The sequence below is a fragment of the Cucurbita pepo genome, chromosome 14 (genome assembly GCF_057944985.1).
Source record: "Cucurbita pepo subsp. pepo isolate OVF chromosome 14, ASM5794498v1, whole genome shotgun sequence".
NCBI classification, from domain to species: Eukaryota; Viridiplantae; Streptophyta; class Magnoliopsida; order Cucurbitales; family Cucurbitaceae; genus Cucurbita; species Cucurbita pepo.
In genome coordinates, this window is record NC_141811.1 from 3,287,411 (window position 1) to 3,311,880 (window position 24,470).

The window sequence follows — 24,470 nt, forward strand, 5'->3', positions numbered from 1 at the left end:
CGAATCACAGACTCGGGATTCTGTGTCGGAGGTCAGGGAGTCTCGGATTGATTTACCGAAGCAAAATGTCAGCTGGAGAACGCGAGTACAAAACCTTTTCCGTACTCGCAGCGGTTAGCTCGAATCCACAAAACTTAAAAAACAAAACCACTAAGCGGTTTTGAGCTGCATACTGGTCGAATAGAAAAACCGCTTTCAGCTTTATTTTTTTTTTTCAAACTTCTTGAAGCATATAATGCAATAAATAGAAAAAAAAAAAAAAAAAGTGTGTGTAGAGAGAGAAAGAGAAGAACTTATATCTCTCTCTCTCTCCAAGAAGGCCACAAGAAGAAGCAAATCAGCAATAAAAATCGTGTCTTTTTTTGCTGTTGTTCTTGAGGTGTGTATGAATTTTGGGTAATTTTTCATCGTTTTTGGATCTGAAAATTGGGTTTTTTGAGGACCCTTTTGGGCATTTGGGGATGGTTTTGGGTTAGAAATTGAAAAGAAAAAAAAAAAAAAAAAAAAAATGGGAAGAGGGAAGATAGTGATAAGAAGAATAGACAATTCAACGAGCAGACAAGTGACGTTTTCGAAGAGAAGAAGTGGGTTACTGAAGAAGGCTCGAGAGCTTTCGATTCTTTGTGATGCTGATGTTGGATTGATCATTTTTTCAAGCACTGGGAAGCTCTATGACTATTCCAGCTCCAGGTCCGATCCCTTTCTCTCTCTACAATTTCTCTCTCTTTTATTATTTTTCTCTTCATTTTATTATCTGGGTTTCCCTTTTTTTCTTTTTTAAATCTATTATTTGTGTTTTTCTTGTGTAATTTTATGATTTATTTACAAAATTTTTGGTATCCAAGATCGTAACTTTGAAGCAGTATAGCTTATAAAAAAAGGCTTGAAATTTATGGTTTTAATTAGAAGAGGATTATCAAAATCTAAAGATTGAATTATTTCTGCACGTAAATTTATTTTTACTTTTTTTAATTTTGCATGGGATTATCTTATATGTTGATATTATGAATCCATTAATTTCATTTCTGCTGTAATTTATACTTTTTATTGTTGTTTTTTTTTTAAATATTAATGTTCTTTTTTTGGGATTGAAATTTGGTTTTAAGGATTAATGGTTTGAGATTTCACATAATTGTCGTTGTTTGAATGTTTTGTTCCTATTTTTTGATTTGTAAATTGTTGGAAACATGTAATGTGATTTAGATTCTTATTATCTTTGCCTATATTTTTTTTTTAGGGTTTGTGTTTGCTTTCTCCTTTTTGTTTTATAATATTCGTTTTTCAAATTCTATATTTTTCTTCTCGTACTTTCTCTCGTGACCCTTTAAATTCTCTCGAGTAAGGTTTAATGAAACAATTTTTTTTAATTTTTCTTTATAAAATTCTCTATTTATGTATTATTTCATTGCTTATTTTACAAAAATTTATAAGAAGCCGAACTTTCCCAATGAAATATGAATTTTTGAAGCGCGTTCTACATCGAGTTTAAATATGCATACATGTTTTTCGTTCTTCGTCGTTCATTGAACTTTCATAGTGTTGATGTTTTTTCAGTAGTATTTAAAAAATATAAATAAAAAAAATGGAGATTAAGTACACTTTTTACTATTAAGGAAAATAAAATAAAAAATAGTTTGAAATAAGTATTTACAAATTAAAGAAAAATCAATATGGAAGCTTATTTGTGTTCTTTGATAGTTTTATTTTCATTTATATTTAAAATTATAAAACTAATTGATAGTTTTCCTTTACATACAAGTACTGTGCTTTTGTAATTAAATATATTTTATATATTTTAAAAAATAAATTTAGAATTTTTATATCAATGTTTACTTTGAGAAATGAAAGTAATTAAACTATGACATAGTAAGATGTTAAGTTGAATTGATATTAGGGTTGAAAATTTTGTGCTGAAAATTAAGAATTATTATTATTATTATTTTTCATTTTAACTAAGATTTAAAACTTAAATAATTACACTTTCACTTAATATGTTATTCTCTTAGCTTCAAACATTTATATTTTTCACCTTCAATAATAAATAAATAATTTTGAATAAATAAAAATTACAATCCTTGATTTGAACAAAGTAAATCATTGAGTCTTCCCTCAAATAGTCATCTATTCATCTAGCACTCTAGTGCTAGATAATTCCTACAAGACTTGCAACTTCTTTGTTTGATATTTAAGATTCTATCGACATGGCTCAGAGAAGATAAGAGCATGACGATACTTGATAGAACACGACTTTTATAATAGTATGATATTATCTACTTTAAGTATAAACTTACGTAACTTTACTTTTGATTTTTCTAAAAAGTCTCAAACTAATGGAGCTTGTAACTCTACTGACTTAACCATGTTCAAGAATTATGTTCAAGAATTAAGCTAATTTAACCCTAATTGTATATGTCATTCCCTATAATAATACTCAGATGTTCAAATGTTTGAATTTAGACATGCATGAACGATTGAATCAAAGTTTCACACAAATTATTCATTGTGGCCGACAATGTATACACAGTAGATTAAAAGATCTACACGCTCCCTAGTAACTATCATGTAAAAATTTGAAATATCTCTTATGATTTTAAGAGTGAAATTGTCAACCACTTGGCAGCTGCCTCAGGCGGTCGTTTGTCGTCGTAAAGTGGTCCCCGCGAAGCTTTCAAGAGGAAGAGTAGTCTTGTGTGTAAGAATAGCACTTCTGGTCGAATCTGCCCAACCGAAGAACCAAACACCGAAGAACCAAACCTTAGCCCCAAATGGCAAAAAAGAGTGAGCCAAAAAGAAAAACATTGACCATACTCACTGATCCTCAACCATAGAATTACCAGAAGTTTATACATTGACCATAATCACTGATCCTCAACCATAGAATACAAACGTCGTTTGTATTCTCGTAAATCATCTTATAGAAAGACCTATTCTTGTGTGTAAGAATAGGTCGAACCTGCCCAACCCAACTAAGAAAATTAGAGGATCATCTCAACTCCACTGCAGTTTCTAGTTCTACATTTCATATTGGATAAAGACATCAAATGATGCTCCCTCTAAATAAGGTTATGGACAAGAGTCAAAGCAAAGCCATGCGATAAGAAAGTTGGTTCAACGCAAGTACATTAAAAACATGGTTTGAGAAACTGAAAGGTTTGCATGAGGGAGGAAACAGTAGAAGATAAAATTAAAATGAAAGATAATGATGAGTATTACTAGGATACAAGATGGAGGATAAATGTTTTCGAGAAGAATAGACATGAAATATGGAAAAGAAATGTTTGTAGAGTGAAATAAATCACGGTCTTTCTATATCCATGCGTGTTTGAGTCAACGTACATGCACCTCGACTACTCTTATTAGATAAGAGATTGACCCTATGACCCTATTTCATTTAGATGACAAGAAAATTTGTAAGATATAAAATTCTAGGTAGTTAGCAGGCTGTTTATTATAGGCCAACCCATGATGGATGTGAAAGAAACCACAACTAAGAGAGAGAATAGAAAAGAAACAAGAAAATAGAGTAACCAAAATAGTCTTTAGCATATTCCGTTTATATCTATTGTTGCTGAATTTTCTCTCTTTCGTTTCTAAATACAAATGACAGATTGAAACGATGTTTGTACCTATATATAATTGCAACATAGAACTTGTACTAGATATTTCCTTGACCTATCATCCATGAAAACACAAGGCACCGTTCCTATGTTCTGAGACAACACCGTGAACTATCACAGCCCTCTAGCAACAAAACAGATCAGAACCCTTCCCACAAACTACTGCCTAAATTGGGACTAAGTTGGGAAAACTCCAACAATCCATGTTCATAATATAATGTCTTTGTCAGGAGTTCCATGATTTGTGAAAGTGCACGAGCAGGTATCATTGCTTTTTTAGGTAGAATTTGAATTATTCTTTCTAATCTAAAATCTTATGTGAAGATATGAAGAGTTTGGATGAATGTCAATGAAAACACGCAACTTCAATGCATTTATACAACTCTCTTATCTTTTTCCCGGTAAATAGGTATTTGTTTCTTTCTGCTCCATTGGTAAATAGGTATTTGTCTCTTATCTTTCATTCGGTAAATAAATAGGCTGAGATTACCTATGGTCTCACAGCTAGATTTTCTCCTCCTCTTTCTCTACTCTCTCCTTATTCATCAAGTAAAGACTTCTTATGAAGCTTTGCTCCCTTTTGGGTCAGAAAGGGGTAGAGGACCAAAATAAACCAATAACTCTTATGTCAAGCAATAAGCAGACTATTATTGGTAACTCACGTATTGATGTTTATGATGTTTCATGGAATGGCATGGCACTTAAAAATTCCAGATTTGCTTTCAAGAGTGTGATTATGTACTGAATAATCTAATAGTTTCTATCTTATCAGCATAAGGTCAATTACTGATCGCTACAACAAGATGAAAGAGGAGCAAAATCAGTTGATGAACCCTGTTTCAGAACTCCAGGTAATCTTTCTTCGTTCATCTGCAATGGCAATTTCCTCGTTAACATGAACATCTGCATGTTTGCTGTACTTTGAATGAAGCACAAACTTTGAATAGAGTTTCCAACCAATACATTGAGACAACTATGTTCCTCAAAGATGATATTTTTCCAAGGTGAAATTCGATGGCTTGGATCATAAGATGGTACTCCATAGGTTATGCCTCAGTGAGAAGCAAAATAACGACGATGGGGATGATAAAGTGAGAAAAAAGGCCAAAGACATTAAGAAAATAACTTCTGTGACAGACTCTCGATCCCTGCTGCAACATAATTAGAGAACTTGTTTGTGTTGTGATCTTCAAAACGTTTATGAAAATTGGATCCATATGAATTAACGATATGCTTCCTTAGGCAATTACACAAGGAGATAAGAAGGGGGGCAGTAAGGAGAGTAAGGAGATATCGAGTGGGGGAAGTAGTAAGAAGGAAGAGATAAAGGGCAGGACCCATGTAACCATCTGAGAAGCGTTTAAGTTGTTTGAAAAGAAAAAACGTGAAGTGTTTTAGTAGTTGAGGGCAGTGGAGAAAGGGGAAAGAGTTAGAAGGTTATTCTTTTGGGAGTAAGAGGAGCTCTAGATTTCTCCTAAATTGTACTTCACTTTTGCTCAGAAATGAACCTTCTTTTAATCTTATGGAAGTTGTATGAGAGAAGTGAGTTTGTCGAAGAATGATGGAAAATAAAAAGATGGAGAATCAAAATAACGCTGTGGTTGAAAGTTTTCCAAAGTTGAGGAAATTTTCCTTGGTTTAGGGAGGTTTATTATTTCGACTTTATTAACGGAACCTCTACTATGTCCTTGGCCCTAATTAATGTATTTTGTGAAAATAAGCTATGGACTTGAACGACCTTTTGTGACTTCTCCTTTTGGCTTCCAAACCTTCTCAGGCATCAATGGTGTTGAGATTTTAATTTTTTGAATATCCACGAGTGTGTTAGTTTGCACATTAGTTGCCAAAACAGCTTACATATGATATTAAACAGCTTGTAGGTTATAGTGGTAAGTGACCATTATAGCTTAAGCTCATTTCCTCTAAGTTGATTACTATTTATAATATTCCTTATTGACCACTAGATCAACCAGAGGTGGTTGAGAATATGTATAAAAGATTAAATATATCATAACCCATCGACTTAAGTTTTACAGTTCAATGGTAATTCAACAGTCTTAGAGGACGAAGTCCAATGTACTTTGCAACATTGTTTCCTCTCTAATTGATATCAACCTATTCTAAGCTTTTGGAGTTTAGTGTTAGTAATGATTTAATGGACAGATATGTTTTCCTTTTTCCTCACTTGCCCTTGTTCTTGATGGTTAGCAGTTAGGACAACTTGTAAACTATACCTAGTGTTCCTGTTTATTATGTGATCCCTGTGTCTTGGGTGGGTTGGTCTGGCCTTTCTTTTCATTTTTTCAAGTCTACACAATCCCCAAGGCTCAAATCTAGAGACATCAACGGTTTTTCCTTCTATTATACTTTCACTTATAAAAGAAGGAAACAATGTGGCATAATAAAACCCCTATGATGTAAACTTATCAACCTTGGAAGCACCAAGAAATCTCAAAACAAAATACTTCCAATAATAATGTGTATGAGCACATTGAGATTAAAGGTACCACTGCAAGAGTTATTTAAAATCATGGATGTAGACTATAGCCCAGAATAGGACTGACAGAAAAAATAAATCCATTTACCCCAAAATCAGTAAGTACAGCACATAAATAATAGTTTCTTATGCCTTTACAATGTTTTTATTACTTGGTTGAAATATATCCCTTTTGATTCAAAATGAAGTAAAGTCATGCATTCCAAATAAATTAGTTAAAATCATTCGAATGGTTCAACATACCTATGCCACAAGTAATACTGTAACGCTGACCATCTGTTCTACAATTGTTAGTTTTGGAAAAGAGAGGCAGCTGGTTTGAAGCAACAACTGCATTACATGCAAGAATGTCACAGGTACTCCAACTCTTGCTGTGCTCTATATGTTATACAAGGGAAAAAAAATCAGCCAAAGATGTTTAAGGAGAGTAAATATTAATATATGTTCAACAATTGCTACATTTAAGTCCTCAGTGCTATTATCTCATCAGAAAGTTGCTGAGGAATCCCAATCTCCAATTGTAGATTCAAATGACAAATATAAACGATGCCTGAGTAGAAATTAGTAAAAGTCCTTGAAAATGAATTTCTGTAAGAAGATCATGTTCCACCGAACAAAAGTAATTAAAAAAATTAGGTGTTATATTAACTTATTTTGCAAAATGAAAATCAATGAAACTTTGACTAGAGGTCCTAAATTTTATCATTCTGAAAACAGAAATTAACAATATTGACATGCTTTTTAAAGACAATATTCCAACGCAAAAAAGTTCTCAAATAAATACTATTAATGACATTTCAGCCTAGACACTTGCTATTATATCAAAGTGGGCAAAACCCAAGTGATCCTCTATTTCACAGGTCATTCACAGAAAACCAATGTTCTTAACAATCCAGTGCCGAAATATTATACGATGAATGAGAAAAATGGCAACGTTAATTTAGGAGCTAAAAAGATCCCTACCAAAAAGTTATGAGATAAAAAGATAGGTGTTTCTCTCTACTACAAAGGCTAAAATCCTTCCAATCCAAAGAATCAAATAAATGATTGACAACATGCACATAGGCATCAATAATTGCATATGTTCTGAACCCTTGGTCGAAAGCATATGCCTAAAATTTTAGAACTTTATATTCAAAGAGTAAGAGTAACAACAGAATTTTTAGAGAAAGGGAGAAAACTTGGGAAGAAGTTTGGTTAGTAGGTTTCATACCTCTCTACGAGCCCCAGTTAGTTAATATTGTTGTAATTACCTTCTAACAATTATTTTACTTGAGTGGAGCCCCTTATTATTTTTGTTTGTCTCCCTATGGAGGTTGATTTTTTTTTATAAAAAAAAGTTCCCCCATACTATTTCATTTTTGCACAATGAAAGAATGATTTCTCAGCATATACTAGCCTATCAGTATCATAGGGCTCTAAATCCACTTTCCATTGTCAGTGCTAGAATAACTTTATGTGGTAAGTGATAATTTCATAACATATTTTAAGCATGAGTGGTAGGCATCACACAATCCTTAGTTCTGTAAAATTTAAACTGATCATTTGATTATCATGATAAAAGGTGGAGTACTTAAAATTTTACCAACACCATAAGTTGTCATCCATGCTCTATACCATAATTAAGACATGCTAATGAGTGGGATAAATTAAAACAATTCAAGTCTGAATCTGTAGGGAATGGTAAAATAATTCAACATTGTACGCAAATGTGCAAAGGAATTCCTAACATATCCACGCTTCTATATTTGCAGACAATTAATGGGTGAAGAACTATCTGGCCTGAGTGTCAAAGATCTACAAAATCTGGAAAGCCAGTTGGAGATGAGTTTGAAAGGTGTCCGTGTGAAAAAGGTATAAACTATGAAGAGAGCTCAATAAAACATACACTGTATACGGATGTTTATGTGTTTTTGTATTTGTCTTGCAGGAAAAGATTTTAAGCGAGGAAATTACTCAACTAAGACAGAAGGTTCCCCCCACTGTAAACATCCATGTATCTTACTATACCAAGAAGTGCTGTAACAACAGCTAACTTGCAATAATTATCTTGCAGGGGAACCAAATGCATCAAGAAAATCTGGAACTCTACAAGAAATTAGATATGATTCGTAAGGAAAATGCAGAACTGCAAACGAAGGTAGAGATACAAAACATATGTTGAAATGCTTCTTTTTCTTTTTTAATTGTAAAAAAAGGAACTTTTATTGAGAAAATGAAAGGGCATAAAATACAAACCCACAAAAAAAGAAGCCCAATCACTAACTAAAGAAACAAATAACAATCCAAGAGGATTCATAGGCCAGGTAATAGATGCTCATAGGGACTCGTTATACCTAACAAACACCAAAACCTCCTCTGAAGATCTCTCGACATCCCTAAAAACTCTGTTACTTATTTCAATCCAAATCCCCCTCAACAAGGCAAAGAAACAAGACAGCCACAAAAATCTTCCTTAATCCTAAAACAGGGGATTCAAGAGCCCTCCACAATCGTGGGGCTGCGCTCTCTACCACGAGCCAAACATAGGCCAGATGTTATTGAAATGCTTCATTGTCAACTTTTTCACAAGCCTTTCTTAGTTATAAGAATTCAGAATTCTTACAGCTTATTTTTATCCGATCAGGATAATTTTTGGGTTTCTTCCATGCACCATTCTTTCTTGTTTTCCCTTTTCTTTGCTTATATATGTGTGTGTGTATATATATATATAGATATAGATATATAAATACACTTTTGGGTGGGGAGTGGGTTATGGGTGGGAGAGGGAGAGGGAGAGGCGGATTGCTGACACAGGAAAGGGACTTATTTTCCTGATAAATAAGCTTGACTGTGCGTTTTTTAAGTATCAGGTCTATGGACCCATGGAAGTGGATAAAACGAGCAGTAGCACAGTTCATCAATTCACTTTTGCCAATAGATACGGTATGCCTGCTCCCGTCCATCTACAGCTAAGACAGCCACAACCACAGAACAACGAAACATCAATACCAGGGATAAAGCTGGGGTATGTTCTAGCAAACTGTGTCATGACATGAATTAAATTGCATATCACATTCATCTGAATTTCAACCTATACTACACAACTTTTACTCCCAGGCCACACTGAAATAGATTTATTGAAACTTGTAACAGATTACAACTGCAATAACAGCATTTGGATCATGGATGATTTGTCCATGGTCATTTCACCAACTTGTCATAAAGTACGCTCATGTTCAACATCAAGGTGTCTCCTGCTTCAGTCACTAGTGCATTAACATCACCAGATCCATCACATTTGGTATGCAATTTTCTTCAAACACTATATGTGATAAACTTAGCAGCCAGACCAGCTACCTATGTAAGTTTACCCATAATGACAATGCATCATATGTGCCATGCGTTGTTCTACCTGTTCTTATAGTTTGTTGTGTTAATTAATTAGACCAGACTCTGAAGTTGTGATGCCAATTAGCTGAATATAAATTAATGTTTATCCAATTTTATATAAGGTGGTACTAAGCTGGTTGGCAGTTGAATGCATAAGAGATGCCTATAGTGTGGGCTTCTTTTTGAGTTGCTAAAATCAACCATATGAAATAATCCTTTATCCTAAAAAAGTGAGCTGTTTTGGGGGGTTAAAATAACCGTTCACATCCTTTGCTGATACTTCACTTGCGTGTATTCTCAAACTTGACTAAAATGATCAATGAAGGAGATCAACAATGTAAAGCCGCTGTTAGACCACAGAATTTTAAACCAGCAAAGGAATTTAAAGCTGAAGTTCTCTCTCAATTCACTTTCATAATCACCAATCCTCAAAACTTGAGTTGTTAGCTTATGATTATTTTGTCTAAATATTTAAGCACTCCGCAATATCTGCCCTGTCATACCCAACTTCAAGTAATATTATGTAGAAATGTCAATCTATGACTAATCCTTCAATTGATTTTTCTATTTAAGATATTTAAGCTTCAAATATGGCTAGAATGGTTGATTAAGAATCTAAAAAAACTATGTCAGAAACTAGAAAGTGTTGGTGGAGTAACCATTTTGCAATTTTCAAAAGAAAGACATTCATTCATTTCATCTTTTGGATATATTACATGCTTTCCCCCATTTATATTCCGCTTCAGGGTATTTTTACTTGTTAAGGCAGGTGCTAGGTTTGCTACCTCCTTTCAATAGCCCAGAAGTTGGTTTTTGTAGACAAAGAAATCTTATTCGTTCAGCTCCATGGTAATGTTAACCCTCCTAGAGACCTTAACCCTCCATTGTAGAAAAAGAAATCTTAACCCTCCTAAAGACCTTCCAGAGAGGAGATGGCATCATTTCATCTTACTCAAACCAGGATGCAACTTGGCTTTGTAACCCTATATGTTCGCATTATACATATATATCTTTGTGCATGTACGGTTGAGAAACAAGGATATTTCAGCTAAATGGATATGGTGATCCCATCAGTTGCAACCAAGTATTGTCCACACCCTTTTGAATAGACCGTTGGCACTTTTAGAAACCTATGGAAAAAAAAAGTTCGGTTGAACTTCATTTTCTTTCCCAGTTTGCTTAGAGTATGGTGGGAGATGGGAGGAATACTCACTTTTAGGAGGATGAGTGATGGGGGATTGATCCCTTTGCTCCTTATACCCCTATTCCCCTGTTCAAATCAATTGCCCTCTTCTCACTCTGACAATCAAGCCACGATGGTTATTCTGACACTGTTTTCTTTGGTGGGTAACTTTCGCTTTAGCCTTGGCAAGATGGATGTTTGCCTCTAGAGTCTGTCTATCCAAAGGCTTCTCTGCAATTCTTTCTTTCGAAGTTTGGTTAGAGGTCATCGAGTGGTTTTGTTTATTCCTCTATATGGAAGGTAAAAATTCCCAGAAGACTTAGTTTATCGTGTGGCTAGCTATGCATGGAAGTGTTACCACCTTGGATCGAACCTCGGTCAAAGAGTCCATTTTGGCCCGACAGCTTTGTTGTATTATTTGTAGGAGGGCGGCAAAGAACCTCAATCACATCTTCCGGAGATTTGGAATAGTTTTTGTAAGGTGTTCAATTCTTGCTTTGCCACTATCAGGGTTGTAGCGAGACAATCAAGGAGCTTCTTCTCATTCGCCATTTGATGAGAAATGATTGTTCTTGTGGCAGGTCCGGGTGTATGCTATTTGAGGGAGCAAGAGCAATAATAGAATCTTAGAGAGTGGGAGAGGTCTTCAAGTGATGTTTGGTCCCTTGTTAAATTCTATGATTCTATTTGGGCTTCAATGACAAGGCAATTTTTGTAATTAGACTCTGTCTTGTGTTGCCAGATTAAGACTTTTTTTGTACGTTCGATATTCTTTCATTTGTTCTCATGAAAGTTCAGTTATTCATAAATTTAATAAAGAAATACGTGCAAAAGTATAATCATATGTACGATATAATCAGTATAAAGTAGAAATCAAGCTAGAGATGCAAAGGTAAGTGGATTAAAAGAACGCATACAATACCATCCTGATTGTAAAGCTGTAAACTGGTTTGATATAAATATACAGCACAGAAACAAGAACTTCCGCTTCTGACAGATTAAATATAGGGAAGTAAATATGTATGATATACAATATAGCAGAAATTATAAATCTACACGCCCCATAGCACAATTGATCAAGGTATACATAATAAGAGGAATCACCAGTACTAACATGAGAGATAAATAATTTTAACCCACAAGTAAATAAGAAAAACGTCAAAGGAAGACAAAACAAAAACCAGCAAAGTAAATAGCAGTGGAGTATGCATGTAACGCTCAATACTAGCATGCCTGATCGATAACACGCATAAGCACCATGAATTTAATATCAAGAAAATCTCACTTACAAATCATTCAGCCATAAACATACCCACAATCATGCTTGACATAAACCAAGTTTACGAGCAAATATGAGATATAAAAGCAAGAAAATAATTATTAAATTTCAGAAATAACAAAGTATCAAACACATTAGATGGTTCGATATAAACTATGAGCTACTGTTCATAAATATACTCAACCCCTTACCTTATGAAGAGAGGTACCCTGCCTAAAACTTGAAGTGTTACTAGATTAAGTTCTGAAACTAGCATGCCATTGCTGGCTCTTTAAAGGCATTACACTTTCCCATACAAGCACAAGAACGAACAGAACATCAATAGTCATTAATATTTGCCCTTTATTGTATGTGCTATAACTGCACTAGACGGATATCACTAACTCACAGATTTGAAAAATAAAACAAAGGCAGAATCAATCTGTGAAACGAAATAATAAAATCATTAAATGTACTAAGAATAAAACCATTACATTATTAATGACAAAAATCAATGAATTATCAAGAAATAAAGAAATAGGACTTCTTAGACCTTATTAAGAGTTGAAGTTGCAAATCAAGAGATAAAATAAAAATCAATGATTAAAAGCACTAAAGTCCTTAGTCACAAAAACTCAAAGGGAGGCCCAAATACCCCTCCCCAAGCTCTCCACTACTCTAAGGGACTCTTATTTCCCTTCAGATTAATGTTCCAAAAGAGTTAAAAAAACGAAAAGGAAGTGTTTGCCAAAGAGCTGCCCCTATCCCGGAAGGAGGGTGCAACAACACCTCCTCCAAACCTACTCTGCTATTTTCCTTCCAAATGCCTAAAAAAGGTTCAAATCACGTCTACAAACTGATCTCCAGAAAATATGCTCCAAATTCTTCAAGGCACTCTTACAAATAAGCAGTATTGAGGTCCCCCAAAGGAAAAGAAGACAATAATTGCATAGAGTCAATGGTGTTAATCCTCCCTTGAGTGGCCTGCCAGACTAATAATCTAACCTTTCAAAGCAATGAGAACAGAAGGTGGTGGTGGGGGCGGGGGTATAGAAGAACCCCACGAAAAAGATGGAATGGAGCAATAGGAGAACTCTCGATACAAATTAATGGTTCAGAATTGAAGATCCCCAGCCCTCAGGAACATGAAAAAAAAAAACAAAAAAAAAAAAAATAATAATAATAATACTAACCACGGAAATATATACAAAGACTCCTAATCAGACAAAGAACACCCAAACCAAAAATGTACAATGGTACAAGAGGAAACTCCGAAAAAGAGAAGGATAGAATCCACATAGGCAAATTTTAAGAAGGATGAATTCAAAAGACAAGGACATAAGCATAAGTCTTTCACCACCACAATTCCTCCTAGAAATGAATCATTGAGACATTCCTACGGGAGAACCTCTACAAAATGCTATAGAGAGTCATATGCCAAGAGATGATAGATTTCCACAGGTTGCTACGAGTGCCTTTGACCTTAAAATTTGTAAACCACTTATAAAAATGGGTCATTATTGTCGTTGTTAGCCAATCATTCTTTTTCCTTTCCCCATTTATTCTCTCCCGCCTTGCTCAACAGCTTGGTCTACAATCCTAGTCCCTTCACTGGTTGTTTCCCTCGACATTCGACAATTTCAACCAATTTGTGTCATTGGTCGTCTTTTTGTTTTGCCTTTCATCAGTTTGTTTCATAAGCCATCATTATGTTGGTTGCCCTAATGTTCTGGGTTTTCTTCATCCATCATCTAGTTTGTTTTGCATTCTCAATGGATCGTAGTAGTTGTTGAATTAATAAGAGTCATTATTATATTTGGTTTGAGAATGAGTTCTTTTGAATCAAAGACATGGATTAAGTCAATTATTCCTTATTCTCTCTCACTTCATTGGTTTGAGAAACCCATGGTTGAAATTATGCTTCACCCCAAGACTGTATTTTTCCAAATAAGATTGAAATGAGCTTGGTACTACCAAAATATAGAAACGTTGGTTTTCTTCAGGAGAATTGATTGATTGTATTGTTGGCTAGCATCCGGTGGAAGGAAGGTAATTAGTATTTCTTGTGGTTTCTTAAAGCGTGGTTGTGGACATTGTGAATTCATTCGACCTTCCTCCTCTATTAGTTGCAAATTTGTATTGTTCAAAGCCCTCCATCCAAATCTTCTTTCTAGGTAAGAAAAGATATAGAAGCTAATTTAAACTGAAATTCCTTGCTGGTGGTTTTTCGATTAAAGTTGCATGTGATTGGAAAGATATTTATAAGGCAAAGTCACTTTGAAACCATTTTTGCAATTAATCCTTTTATGGATGATAAAGCTTTACTTCAATTGAAAGATACAAAACAATCGAACAAAACATCGAGACTACAAAAAGACGCCCCCAAAAGGAGGCAAGCAGTTAAATACCAATTAATTGGGGGAGGAAATGACTATACACTCAAACTCAAGTTCACCGCATTGATACTATGTTAGATCCCCAATTAACCCAAAAACTTAAGTTGATAGGTTATGGTAAACTTAATATTATATCAACACTCAAATACAAACTAAACTAGGTCCTTAGACACAAGCGCCCAAAGCAAAGCTTTAAACCTAGCTTAAGACAAACCTCCACCCGAATTCTCTCCATGTACCATGATAAAAATAGAACAATAGGTTGGATGGCGAAAGAATCAGTGTAGATCAGGACCACTTTTGGATTACAAGTTAATGTGTTTCAAGAATTAGGGTAAAATATTTATATACATTCCTATATACTTAGGTGCTATTGAATTCTTATATGCCATCAATGATTTTTTATTATGATTTTATTCTAGGGTTCTGAAAGATTAAAATTAGAAAAATATTGAACAGCTAGACAAAATTCAGATCAACAATTGTGGATTGCAGAATACACTTGATGGATCCATAGAGATTCTATTGTGAAGGGTTCTACATATTTTACCTCCACATGGTTTTTTAAGTGTTGACTTCTATTATCCTATTATCTGCAACATGAATTCAGATAGTGACATCAACCAACTTCTCCAATATCTCTAAATCTTTTAAATATAGATCTGACCTATGCATATGAATACTATATCCATTTCCCAAATCACAACTGGTCCTGGAAGGTAATATGATTATATATAATTAAAACAGTGATATTAACAAATAAGAAATATAAGAAGGAAAATTGATCGCACTCAAACATGATATGTATATAAAGCATTAATCATATAAGTAGAAATATTTGATATCGACCAAAAAATAACAAGAATAGTTGTATAAGTTACCAACGTCCATATCTGTCATAAAAAAATCCTTGTTAGATAGACATAAAACTTGGTACGGGGCATCTAAGGCACAAGTAGGCTACCCAGAATGTGAGGTTCCTGCCGTTGCAGGGTCCAAGAATATCGGTTAACAATATAAAAGGTAACTAATGGTTTTCCTACAGTGCAAGACTGAACAAGAATATTAAATTATACAAGATGAGGACACAAATCCTACAGGTATAAAATGGAGACATATTTCCAGATCATACGGTCTCCTTTCGTACCATTAAACTAATAGTTTCATCCATTGGCTTCCAAATATCATGAATCTTCTATAACCTTACACCAAGTTCTAACAAAAAAAGTGTCTTCAAAACATCAAAGATCAAGAAAAAAAAAAAAACAATAACACTACACATAACTCCTTGCATTAGGTGCTAGGTATCTTGGCAACCAGTTCAAAAGTCACCAAAAACACGCAAAAAATTCAAGTAAATGAATATTGCAAGAGTACCTTTACTTCACACCCATTTTCGAGGTGGCCAACCAACAACAGCCAGAGCTTTCGTCAAAGTTTCAAACGATAATGAGCAAGTATTCCAGATATTGATTTCTCGATTAAATTTCTGGAAACGACTTAAATGTAAGAAAATAGAATGGATGCAATGTAGCTGGTGCTGCATTCTGTGAGAAAATCAGTCAACTAATCATGCAATTGCAGTATATAAAAGCACGTAAGCTAGCACGTTATACACAGCGCATCTATATTCTAAACAAAACAAAAATAAACTCTCAAACGGTTCGTCTGAGAATCGTCCGACGCCATTACCCAAGCCATGCATCCGTTGGATACGAGAAACTCAACTCCCAAAAAGAAAACAATATACAACTATCGAGAATCAATATCATCTACTACGAAAGGCAGCTGCACCACCACGTAAGAACACGTAACACCGTACCAATCTAAGCAAATCGAAAATGAGAAGATAACTGAGGGAAAACGTTATTACAAGCTGGAAGCACAAACCTCGCATGAATAAAGTAAATGATCCAGCCTCCAAATCAAGAAACCGCCATTGATGATTCCGAACAAGCAGCAACAACTCAAAGCTTAGATAGCGATGAAGAATTCCGAAGAGAGATAGCATCATATACAGAACGCGATCGATTTTCCATGGGACTTTCAGCTCTCTTTTTCCCGCGGATTGAGAGAAGAATCAAAAGCTCACTGCAACGAGGAGAGAGAAGAAAATATCTCGGCCAATTTCGAGCAAGGAAATAAATAATGTCCTAATTCTAATTCTCTACAACTGAACCCACGAAAGAACCGTTCATCAGTACACCTGGCGAATTTTCAGACGTTGATTTGAAACTAAAAATGACTGATTTGACCCGAATGGTGGACTCGGAATAACTGTGGCGTACGGAAGTTACAGGAACTGATTTTGCGGGGCCCACAATTGCAAACTGAGAACACGTGGACCCGACAGATCGGACAAAAGGGAACCAACTTGACAAGTTGCTGGAAATTTTGGCATATGCTTCAATAATATTTATTATTTATTATTTTTATATTACATGTGGGAATTTTTTTTTTTTTTTTACTTTATTCCTTATCATTTTAAATGTGATTAAATATATATTTTGCCATAACGCATTAATGAAAATAAATATAAAATGCATTTTCTTTGATCATAATAATTATTATTATTTAAAAAAAATTGATAAAATTATGGACTAAATTTAAAATTTATTGAAAACCCTGTTTAAATTTAAGATTTATTAAAAAAATAAATAGACTAATTATTACAAATTAACGAAAATATGGAGAGACTAAAATAAAATTAATTATAAAATACATGAACAAAATTATAATTTTTTGTTATCATAGTATTATACGTTAAAAAATACAGAGACTAAAATGATATAAAATATTGGGACGAAATTATATATATATATATTTATTTATTTATTTATTTATCTAACTGGGCAGCTATCAACCAGAACGCCCTTGGCTGTAGGACAAGTAGCCAAATCACAGTGCTCGCCTGCAGTGCCCCACCAATCCACACTCCTCTCTTCCATGCCAACTGAGAAGTACAACAACACAGCCATGAAGGCCATGCCGCCATCCAAGGCAGCTGAAAGAATGTAATTGTATCTCTGCCACCACTGCTTCCGATATCGAAACACGACGAAGTTGAACACGGTTCCTATCAGAACCCAGGAATTGTAGTTCACTGCTGTCGCCGGGGGCATATACGCAGTCGCTCCGAGCAACACCGGGAGATTGATTAGAGGAATCCAAGTTTTTTTTGGGAAGGCTCTGTGGAGTAGCCATACTAGAATTGGCCCAATTGCACCACCAAGGAAGAACCAGTTCATGGTACCGTAGAATCCGTGTGACCCGAATATCCGCTTTGGCCCGATCAGTCCCCATATGACCGATGCGTCGAAGAAGACACGGTCGCTTGGACACGTCCATGGACTGTTGGGAGGAAGGAGTTCCACTACGCATATATTTGTTATGGAGGTTAGTAACCACCATGCCACACAAAGGTTGATGGTTCCAGCTAGTATTGTACCTATGAACTACATTACTCATTCAAAACAGAACAAGTCAGCAAGTCTACTAAAAGGCTTGTCGTTTTTTTACAGTATACGGGGATGCGAACTCGAACCCGAGACCCATAAACATTATAGATGTTTTAACCACTAAGTTTGTAACAGCCCGACCCCACCACGAGTAGATATTGTCCTCTTTGGACTTTCTCCTCAAAGTTTTAAAATACGTCTACTAGAGAGAAGTTTCCACACTCTTATAAGAAATGCTTTGTTCTCCTCTCCAACCGATATGGGATCTCACAATCCACCCCTTTGGGGGCCTGCATCCTTGCTGGCACACCACCCTGTCTGGCTCTGATATCATTTGTAACGGCCCAAGCCCACCGCTAGCAGATATTGTCCTATTTGGGGTTTACCCTCAAGGTTTTAAAACGCGTCTACTAAGGAGAGGTTTCCACACCCTTACAATGAATGTTTCGTTCTCCTCTCCAACTGATGTGGGATCTCAAAACACATCCCCCTTGGGAGCTCCACATCCTCGCTGGCGCACCGCCCGGTGTCTAGCTCTAATACCATTGTAATAGCCCAAGCCTACTACTAGTAGATATTGTCCTCTTTGGACTTTCCCCTCAAAGTTTTAAAACGTATCTACTAGGGAGAGGTTTCCACACCCTTACAAGGAATGCTTCGTTCTCCTCTCCAACCAATGTGGGATCTCACAATCCACCCCTTTGAGGGCCCCGCGTCCTTGCTGGCACAACGCCCTGTGTTTGGCTCTTATACCATTTGTAACAGCCCAAGTTCACCACTAGCAGATATTGTTCTCTTCGGGCTTTCCCCTCAAGGTTTTAAAACGCGTCTACTAGAAAGAGATTTTCACACCCTTATAAGGAATGCTTCGTTCTCCTCTCCAACCTTTGTGGGATCTCACAAAGTTATGCTAGGTAAGGGAAATTAACAACAAAGACTGTAACAAGTATCAAGTTAGAAGATCAAAATAGGATATTCGAAAGCACGAGAACCAAAACAAAATCAGTCTAACATCTTCGAACGAGTTGAACGAACCTGGACGAGGAACATTGATTTTGGAGGAATCTTCATATAATGTCCAAGCTTGAAGTCACTGAGGAAGGAGACAGCTTGAGCCATGCTCATGTAGCCATATGTTTTAAAGCATACATTAGCAATTGGTCTTCCTGGATATATAAGTCCAATGACATACTCTGTAATGATGTTCAGTCCTGGTGTCTGTTTTTTATCCAAAGACATTTGAACATGTAGAAAAGATGAGCTATCAAATACACATTGTGGAAACATTCATTTTTTGGATAAAGCTTTTACATAAAACCGTAAACTAAAAACGGTAGGCATTATCGTCAACCCGAGCTGTAACACCCCAGATCTACCGCCAGCAGATATTGTCCTCTTTGGGCTTTTCCTTTCGGGCTTCCCCTCAAGGCTTTAAAACGCGTCTGCTGGGGGAAGGTTTCCACACCCTTATAAATGGTGGTTTGTTCTCTTCCCCAACCAATGTGGGACATCACAATCTATTTGTAACGCCCCAGATTCACCGCTAGCAGATATTCTCCTCTTCCCCTCAAGGCTTTAAAAGCCGTCTGCTGGGGGAAGGTTTCCACACCCTTATAAATGGTGGTTTGTTCTCCTCCCCAACCCATGTGGGACATCACAATCCACCCCCCTTCAGGGCCCAGCGTCCTCGCTGGCACTCTTTCCTTCCTCCAATTGATGTGGGACCGCCCCCAAATCCACCCCCCTTTGGGGCCCAGCGTCCTTACTGGCACACTGCCTCGTGTCTACCACTCTTCGGGGAGCAGCGAGAAGGCTGGCACATCGTCCAGTGTCTGGCTCTGATACCATTTGTAACGCCCTAGATCCATCGCTAGCAGATATTGTCCTCTTTGGGCTTTCCCTTTCGGGCTTCCCCTCAAGGCTTTAAAACGCGTCTGCTAGGGGAAGGTTTCCACACCTTATCAATGGTGGTTTGTTCTCCTCTCCAACCAATGTGGGACATCACACGAGCATAGCTATAGGAATGATACTAAGGGCATATTAATAATTAGCTAGGGGCGTTGTTGTGGTATCTGGTTAATTACATAATCATAGCTTATAGTTCAACTGGTTAAGGTATATACTACCGAACAAGAGGTCAGAGGTCCCTCCACCTTTCTCGACAGGCATTATCAAAATACACCTATTTTTCAAAGAACTCGTGTCGTTGCATAATCCGATGGCAATTGAGGTAATTCAAGGGGGAACAAATGAAAAGTGGCTTTATCCAAACTAACCTGGTTTGTAGTGGCAGTAATAATACTGATGGGAAGAGTGAAGAGAAAGGCCATAACAGCAGCAAAGATAAGCCCCCACCATGGAAGTTGAACTTCATGTTTCAAAAATATGCAAAGTATTAGAGAAACCAACACTGTCAAAACAAGCAACAAGTAAAACCACCAGGAAGGTATGTCTTCATATCTCTTCATCAGCTTGGTATGGATATCTTCTTTGCCTTTGTACGAGGCGCGGTACCGTTCGTAGATCTCCCTATCCATCGTTAAAAAACATCGTTAAGCACCTAGTTAGCGTTTCTCGTTTCATTTGCACAAGAAAATATTCTACCGCCTAAGCTCACTGCTAGCAGATATTGTCCTCTCTGGGGTTTCCCTTTCGAGCTCCCTCTCAAGATTTTAAAACGCATCTACTAGGGAGAGGTTTCCACACCCTTATAAAAAAATGCTTCGTTCCCCTCTCTAACCGATGTGGGATCTCACAATCCACCACCCTTGAGGGCCCAACATCTTTGTTGGCACATCGTCCAGCCTGTTTCTGATACCATTGTAATGGTCCACGTCCACCGTTAGTAGATATTATCTTCTTTGGTCCGTTACATATCGCCGTCAGCCTCACAGTTTTAAAATGCGTCTACTAGGGAGAGGTTTCCACGTCCTTATAAGGAATGCTTCATTCCCCTCTCCAATCGATGTGGGATCTTACAATCCACCCCCCTGGAGGGCCCAACGTCTGATGTCTATCTCTGATACCATTGTAATAGCCCACGCCCACCACTAGCAGATATTGTCCTCTTTGGACTATTACGTATTGTCATCAGGCTCACGGTTTTAAAACGCATCTACTAGGGAGAAATTTTACACCCTTATAAGGAATGCTTCGTTTTCTTCTCCAACTTCAACTGATGTGACCCTCTAAAAAGTTTGAAAAAGGGAACAAACCAAAATACCTCATTTTCGCTTTGATTTCACTATGTCGTTTTGAGCATAACAGGTCAACCGTTAACTCATTATTTAACTCCAGTTCGTAAGACAAATCTCTACTTAAGAAATAGATTCTAGAAGCTAAACAGACTAATCAAGTTCGATTATTGAAGATCCATACCTTCCATAGAAGAAACCAACATGAGTGAGAGTAGCAGCCACAGTGGCAAACCCAAAGCCATAAGTGAGAGCAAAAAACATGCTCAAATGAATCTGTCCATGCTCCTCGTACTTAGCCAAATCAAGCTCAAACTTGTCATTAACAATGGCAGTGATGTTATAAAGCTGACCTTGAGCAGTGAACAATTTAGAGGAAAAGATGGGGAAAGTGGAAGCACTGTAGAGGTTAAAGCCCCAATATGCAATGGGGACAGCAATGTAGATGATCAAAGTGTAGCCCACAAAGACATTGACAATGGAGAAGAAAGGGCTAATGAGAGGGCTGTACAAGAAGGAGGACACAGCCGACCAGTCAAGGGTGAAGGCCCCAAGGCCAAGGCCTTTCATGCCTGACCCAAGCTGTTGAGCTGTCACTGAGCGGGGGAAGGCCCAACACACCCAAGAGATGCTTGTCAGGGTGGGGAACAGGTAGCCTGGGATTACATACCATGAGAAGCTACAAATTAATGCTATTAAGAAGAATTTTCCTCTTGACATCCGACAGTCTTCTTTTTCATGCAAAGCCCTGTGGTCAAGATAGAAACCATCGGCTTTTGAAATGATAATAATGACAAGCGTATAATCCGCTTCGTTAGAACCGAAAAGAAGTTACTCAAAGTCAACCATTATATTGTTTATTGTAAGACCGAAACAAGAATCTTCATTGAACCATGCTCAAACAGACAGATCAAAAGGACACGTGTTCTATTTTATTATTATTATTATTTAGAAGTCTAATCACTTGGTAAAGAGTGGACTCACCGGAAGAGGGAGACCTGAACGAGTGTACTGGGCCACCACATGTGGGCCGGCTCGACAACGTATTTTCGCAAAAGCCCAGCCCAACCATAACCCAACACCTGCAAATCGGGTCAACCCGTGACCCGACCCGTAACCCTGAATATAAGTCTTCGTTGACCCTTTGGATAAATAATTTTGCATCCACCCAATAAAATAAGGCTTTTTTAAAAATAGCCCTCACGAGCCCCAAGATGTTGACATAAATAACCTTATAAATGAACTTTAAAATATATAAAAAAAAACCTTATACTAAAAATAAAATATTAAAAAAAAACCTTATACTAAAAATAAAATATTAAAAAAAAAAACCTTATACTAAAAATATTAAGTTTTTCTTAATATAAAATAACAAACCATACCCTCAAAATTCCAAAATAAATTATATATATATTAGAGGTAATGTTATCATCCTAATCTCTAAATTAATTTAAATATTTGAATAATTAATTATGTGTTCACTTATTTTTATTTAAAATTAGCTCAAAATCATTTAAATCAAATTATTATTCTAAAAAATATCATGGTAGCAACAAAAAAATTATTATGTAATTTCTTTAAAATAAGTAAATAAAATGGCGGAAAATGAAGAAGAAAAAGTGCTCCTATTTATTTAATTATTGTATTTATCCCTTATTTTAAATCTCATAATTAATCTTTTAAAGATTTAAAACCTTTTTCCAAAAAACCAATTTACAAAAATGCCCTTCCAACCACCGTCACCATCATTATCCCCACTACACAATAAGCAAAGCAAGAGGCCCACCTTTTCTTTTTTATTTTTTCTTAAATTAATTAAATGAAATGAAATTAAATTGTCATTTTGGTTGACTCCTTACATTTCTAGTGTGAAACAGTCTTAATTTCACTAATTTTAAAATTATTCTATATAATTTTTTTTAAAAAAAATATTAAAACGAGTCTTTCAAAATAGGGCTAAAATGGTATTTTACCTGAGTAGTGACGATGAGAAGCCAAGCCGCGAGAAACGAGATGTTGCGGCGGTAAAACGCCTTGATAATATTTACAATTCCGACGGCGTAAGCCGAGCCGCCGCCAAAGGCGGTCCCGGCATTTGCGAATATCGATATCAGAACGTGCTCCTTCATGTTGAATGGACCCGGGTTGAGCGAAAATCGTCTCGTCCCGAACCCGGGTAGTCTGAACCGGCCTGCCGGCAGAACCGCCGCCATGAATTGGCCAATCGGAAGAGTGGCGACTTGGATAGTGATCTGAGTGATGATGAGAGGCTCGGTTCGGTAATAGAAAAATTGGTTCAAAAAGGAGAGAAGAGCGCATGAGAGAAGGCCGAGAGTCCACATCCGGAAGGTCCAGACCGGAAGCGTCGGGTCGTCGGAGTTCGTCACCGTCAGCCGGACTTCTTCGATCGGAGAGATCTCGTCGTCCTTGTCGGAGACTGACGGCGGTGGTTGCGGCTCCATTGGTTGCTGCTAGATGAGCGGCGGCTGCCGTATGGATGAAAATGAACGGAGTACTGAGAATTGGCTTTTTTAATGGAAATTCTTCTTGTGGAAAAGGCTTAGCGGCTCAGAAAAGGGCATATTTGAAATTTCCAATACTAAGTGACTAGTAAATTACATTTTTACCCTCGACATTCGTGACTTCGTTTCGTTGGATTTTACGTAAATGGAGGAGAGAATCGTCATTTTTCTTCAACTATAATTGCCAAATTTACTAGTTTAGTCCATCAAATTTTTAATTTTTTTTATTTAATTCCTAAATTTTTAAAAGTTTATAATATCTCTATAATTTTTAATTTTAATATTAAAAAAAAATACGAATCAATGCCTAATTATTTCAATTCCAATAATCTATTAATCTCATTTCTTCCCTCCCATGATTGGCGTCATACTTCATCAACGCATGATGAATTGACAATAATGCCCTCCCTAGATTCCAACTAGCTTATTTTGTTAATTTAATATAAATTACGTCCAACCAGATCTTAACACATATGACAATGTTCGTAAATGTTTTTATCTTTAGTTACATGGGAGGGACGTGGAGAGGATATACGAGTATAACTCCGTGTATAGAATGGGAAACAACCTAAAGTCTCGGTTACTCGAAAATATTGTCACAATGGATACATAAAGAGATATTACAAAAACCTCTTCTCATGTTAAGAAAGCGTAGAGGTATTCATCAGGGGACGTAAATTTGAACTCGAGCACACGTCTTAACCCAAGGTTAAAACTCGTCCAATTTTGTACTGCTTATTTTCTAAACCCGACCAAAAATTGTAAGATGCGTAATTCCAATATCTACTCAATTCTGCACCTTCGTCGTCCTCCTTGTTCTCATTATGTACCTTCGATCGGAATTTAGTCAACTCAACCGAAATTTGTGAAATTTAAGGTAACCTAATTTTATTTATTTATTTATTTTTAATGAAAATATTTTCTCCTAATATGAACTGTATTTGCATATGTTGTTAGTTGGAAACGTTGGTGG

At 36.3% G+C, this 24,470-nt stretch overlaps 2 protein-coding genes and 1 long non-coding RNA gene across 12 annotated transcripts; 1 reads left to right on the top strand and 2 right to left on the bottom strand.

The window, feature by feature from the left end:
• The first annotated feature begins 262 nt into the window (after positions 1 to 262).
• On the top strand, positions 263 to 9,607 carry LOC111809989 (MADS-box transcription factor 23). 5 transcript variants are annotated; one of them, XM_023696512.2, is made up of 8 exons: positions 263 to 690; positions 4,390 to 4,468; positions 6,409 to 6,470; positions 7,869 to 7,968; positions 8,045 to 8,098; positions 8,171 to 8,254; positions 8,961 to 9,121; positions 9,250 to 9,607. In XM_023696512.2, the coding sequence occupies exons 1-8, from the start codon at positions 509 to 511 to the stop codon at positions 9,263 to 9,265; spliced, it is 738 nt and encodes a 245-aa protein (XP_023552280.2). In that variant the 5' UTR covers positions 263 to 508; the 3' UTR covers positions 9,266 to 9,607. The 5 variants fall into 5 exon arrangements, with proteins under 5 accessions (XP_023552280.2, XP_023552277.2, XP_023552278.2 ...); XM_023696509.2 differs by lacking the exon at positions 9,250 to 9,607 and having other exon boundaries at positions 8,961 to 9,206; XM_023696510.2 differs by lacking the exon at positions 9,250 to 9,607 and having other exon boundaries at positions 8,967 to 9,206.
• Positions 2,472 to 16,440, bottom strand: LOC111809991 (uncharacterized). 6 transcript variants are annotated; one of them, XR_002817346.2, is made up of 6 exons: positions 16,214 to 16,440; positions 15,701 to 15,812; positions 6,574 to 6,664; positions 6,358 to 6,492; positions 2,813 to 2,953; positions 2,472 to 2,717 (listed from the first exon to the last, which is right to left on the bottom strand). It is a non-coding gene; the product is annotated as an uncharacterized LOC111809991 (long non-coding RNA). The 6 variants fall into 6 exon arrangements; XR_002817345.2 differs by lacking the exon at positions 6,574 to 6,664 and having other exon boundaries at positions 2,835 to 2,953; XR_015411640.1 differs by lacking the exon at positions 6,574 to 6,664.
• A 559-nt stretch (positions 16,441 to 16,999) lies between these two features.
• On the bottom strand, positions 17,000 to 23,526 carry OPT4 (oligopeptide transporter 4). Its single transcript, XM_023696701.2, has 6 exons — positions 22,949 to 23,526; positions 21,960 to 22,057; positions 21,160 to 21,723; positions 20,058 to 20,310; positions 18,817 to 18,999; positions 17,000 to 17,778 (listed from the first exon to the last, which is right to left on the bottom strand). Exons 1-6 carry the CDS (start codon positions 23,435 to 23,437, stop codon positions 17,164 to 17,166), a joined length of 2,202 nt encoding a protein of 733 aa, XP_023552469.2. The 5' UTR covers positions 23,438 to 23,526; the 3' UTR covers positions 17,000 to 17,163.
• Positions 23,527 to 24,470: the final 944 nt, after the last annotated feature.

What these genes read in the sequence shown, in the direction of transcription:
- LOC111809989 (XM_023696509.2), top strand. Translation starts at nt 509, where the DNA reads ATGGGAAGAGGGAAGATAGTGATAAGAAGAATAGACAATTCAACGAGC. An exon ending in AAGGTGTCCGTGTGAAAAAG is followed by an intron (nt 7,969 to 8,044) that starts GTATAAACTATG and finishes TTTGTCTTGCAG; the next exon opens with GAAAAGATTTTAAGCGAGGA. An exon ending in GACAGAAGGTTCCCCCCACT is followed by an intron (nt 8,099 to 8,170) that starts GTAAACATCCAT and finishes ATTATCTTGCAG; the next exon opens with GGGAACCAAATGCATCAAGA.
- OPT4 (XM_023696701.2), bottom strand. Translation starts at nt 23,437, where the DNA reads ATGGAGCCGCAACCACCGCCGTCAGTCTCCGACAAGGACGACGAGATC. An exon ending in GTTCAGGTCTCCCTCTTCCG is followed by an intron (nt 21,724 to 21,959) that starts GTGAGTCCACTC and finishes TCTTGACCACAG; the next exon opens with GGCTTTGCATGAAAAAGAAG. An exon ending in TTACTGCCACTACAAACCAG is followed by an intron (nt 19,000 to 20,057) that starts GTTAGTTTGGAT and finishes GATAAAAAACAG; the next exon opens with ACACCAGGACTGAACATCAT.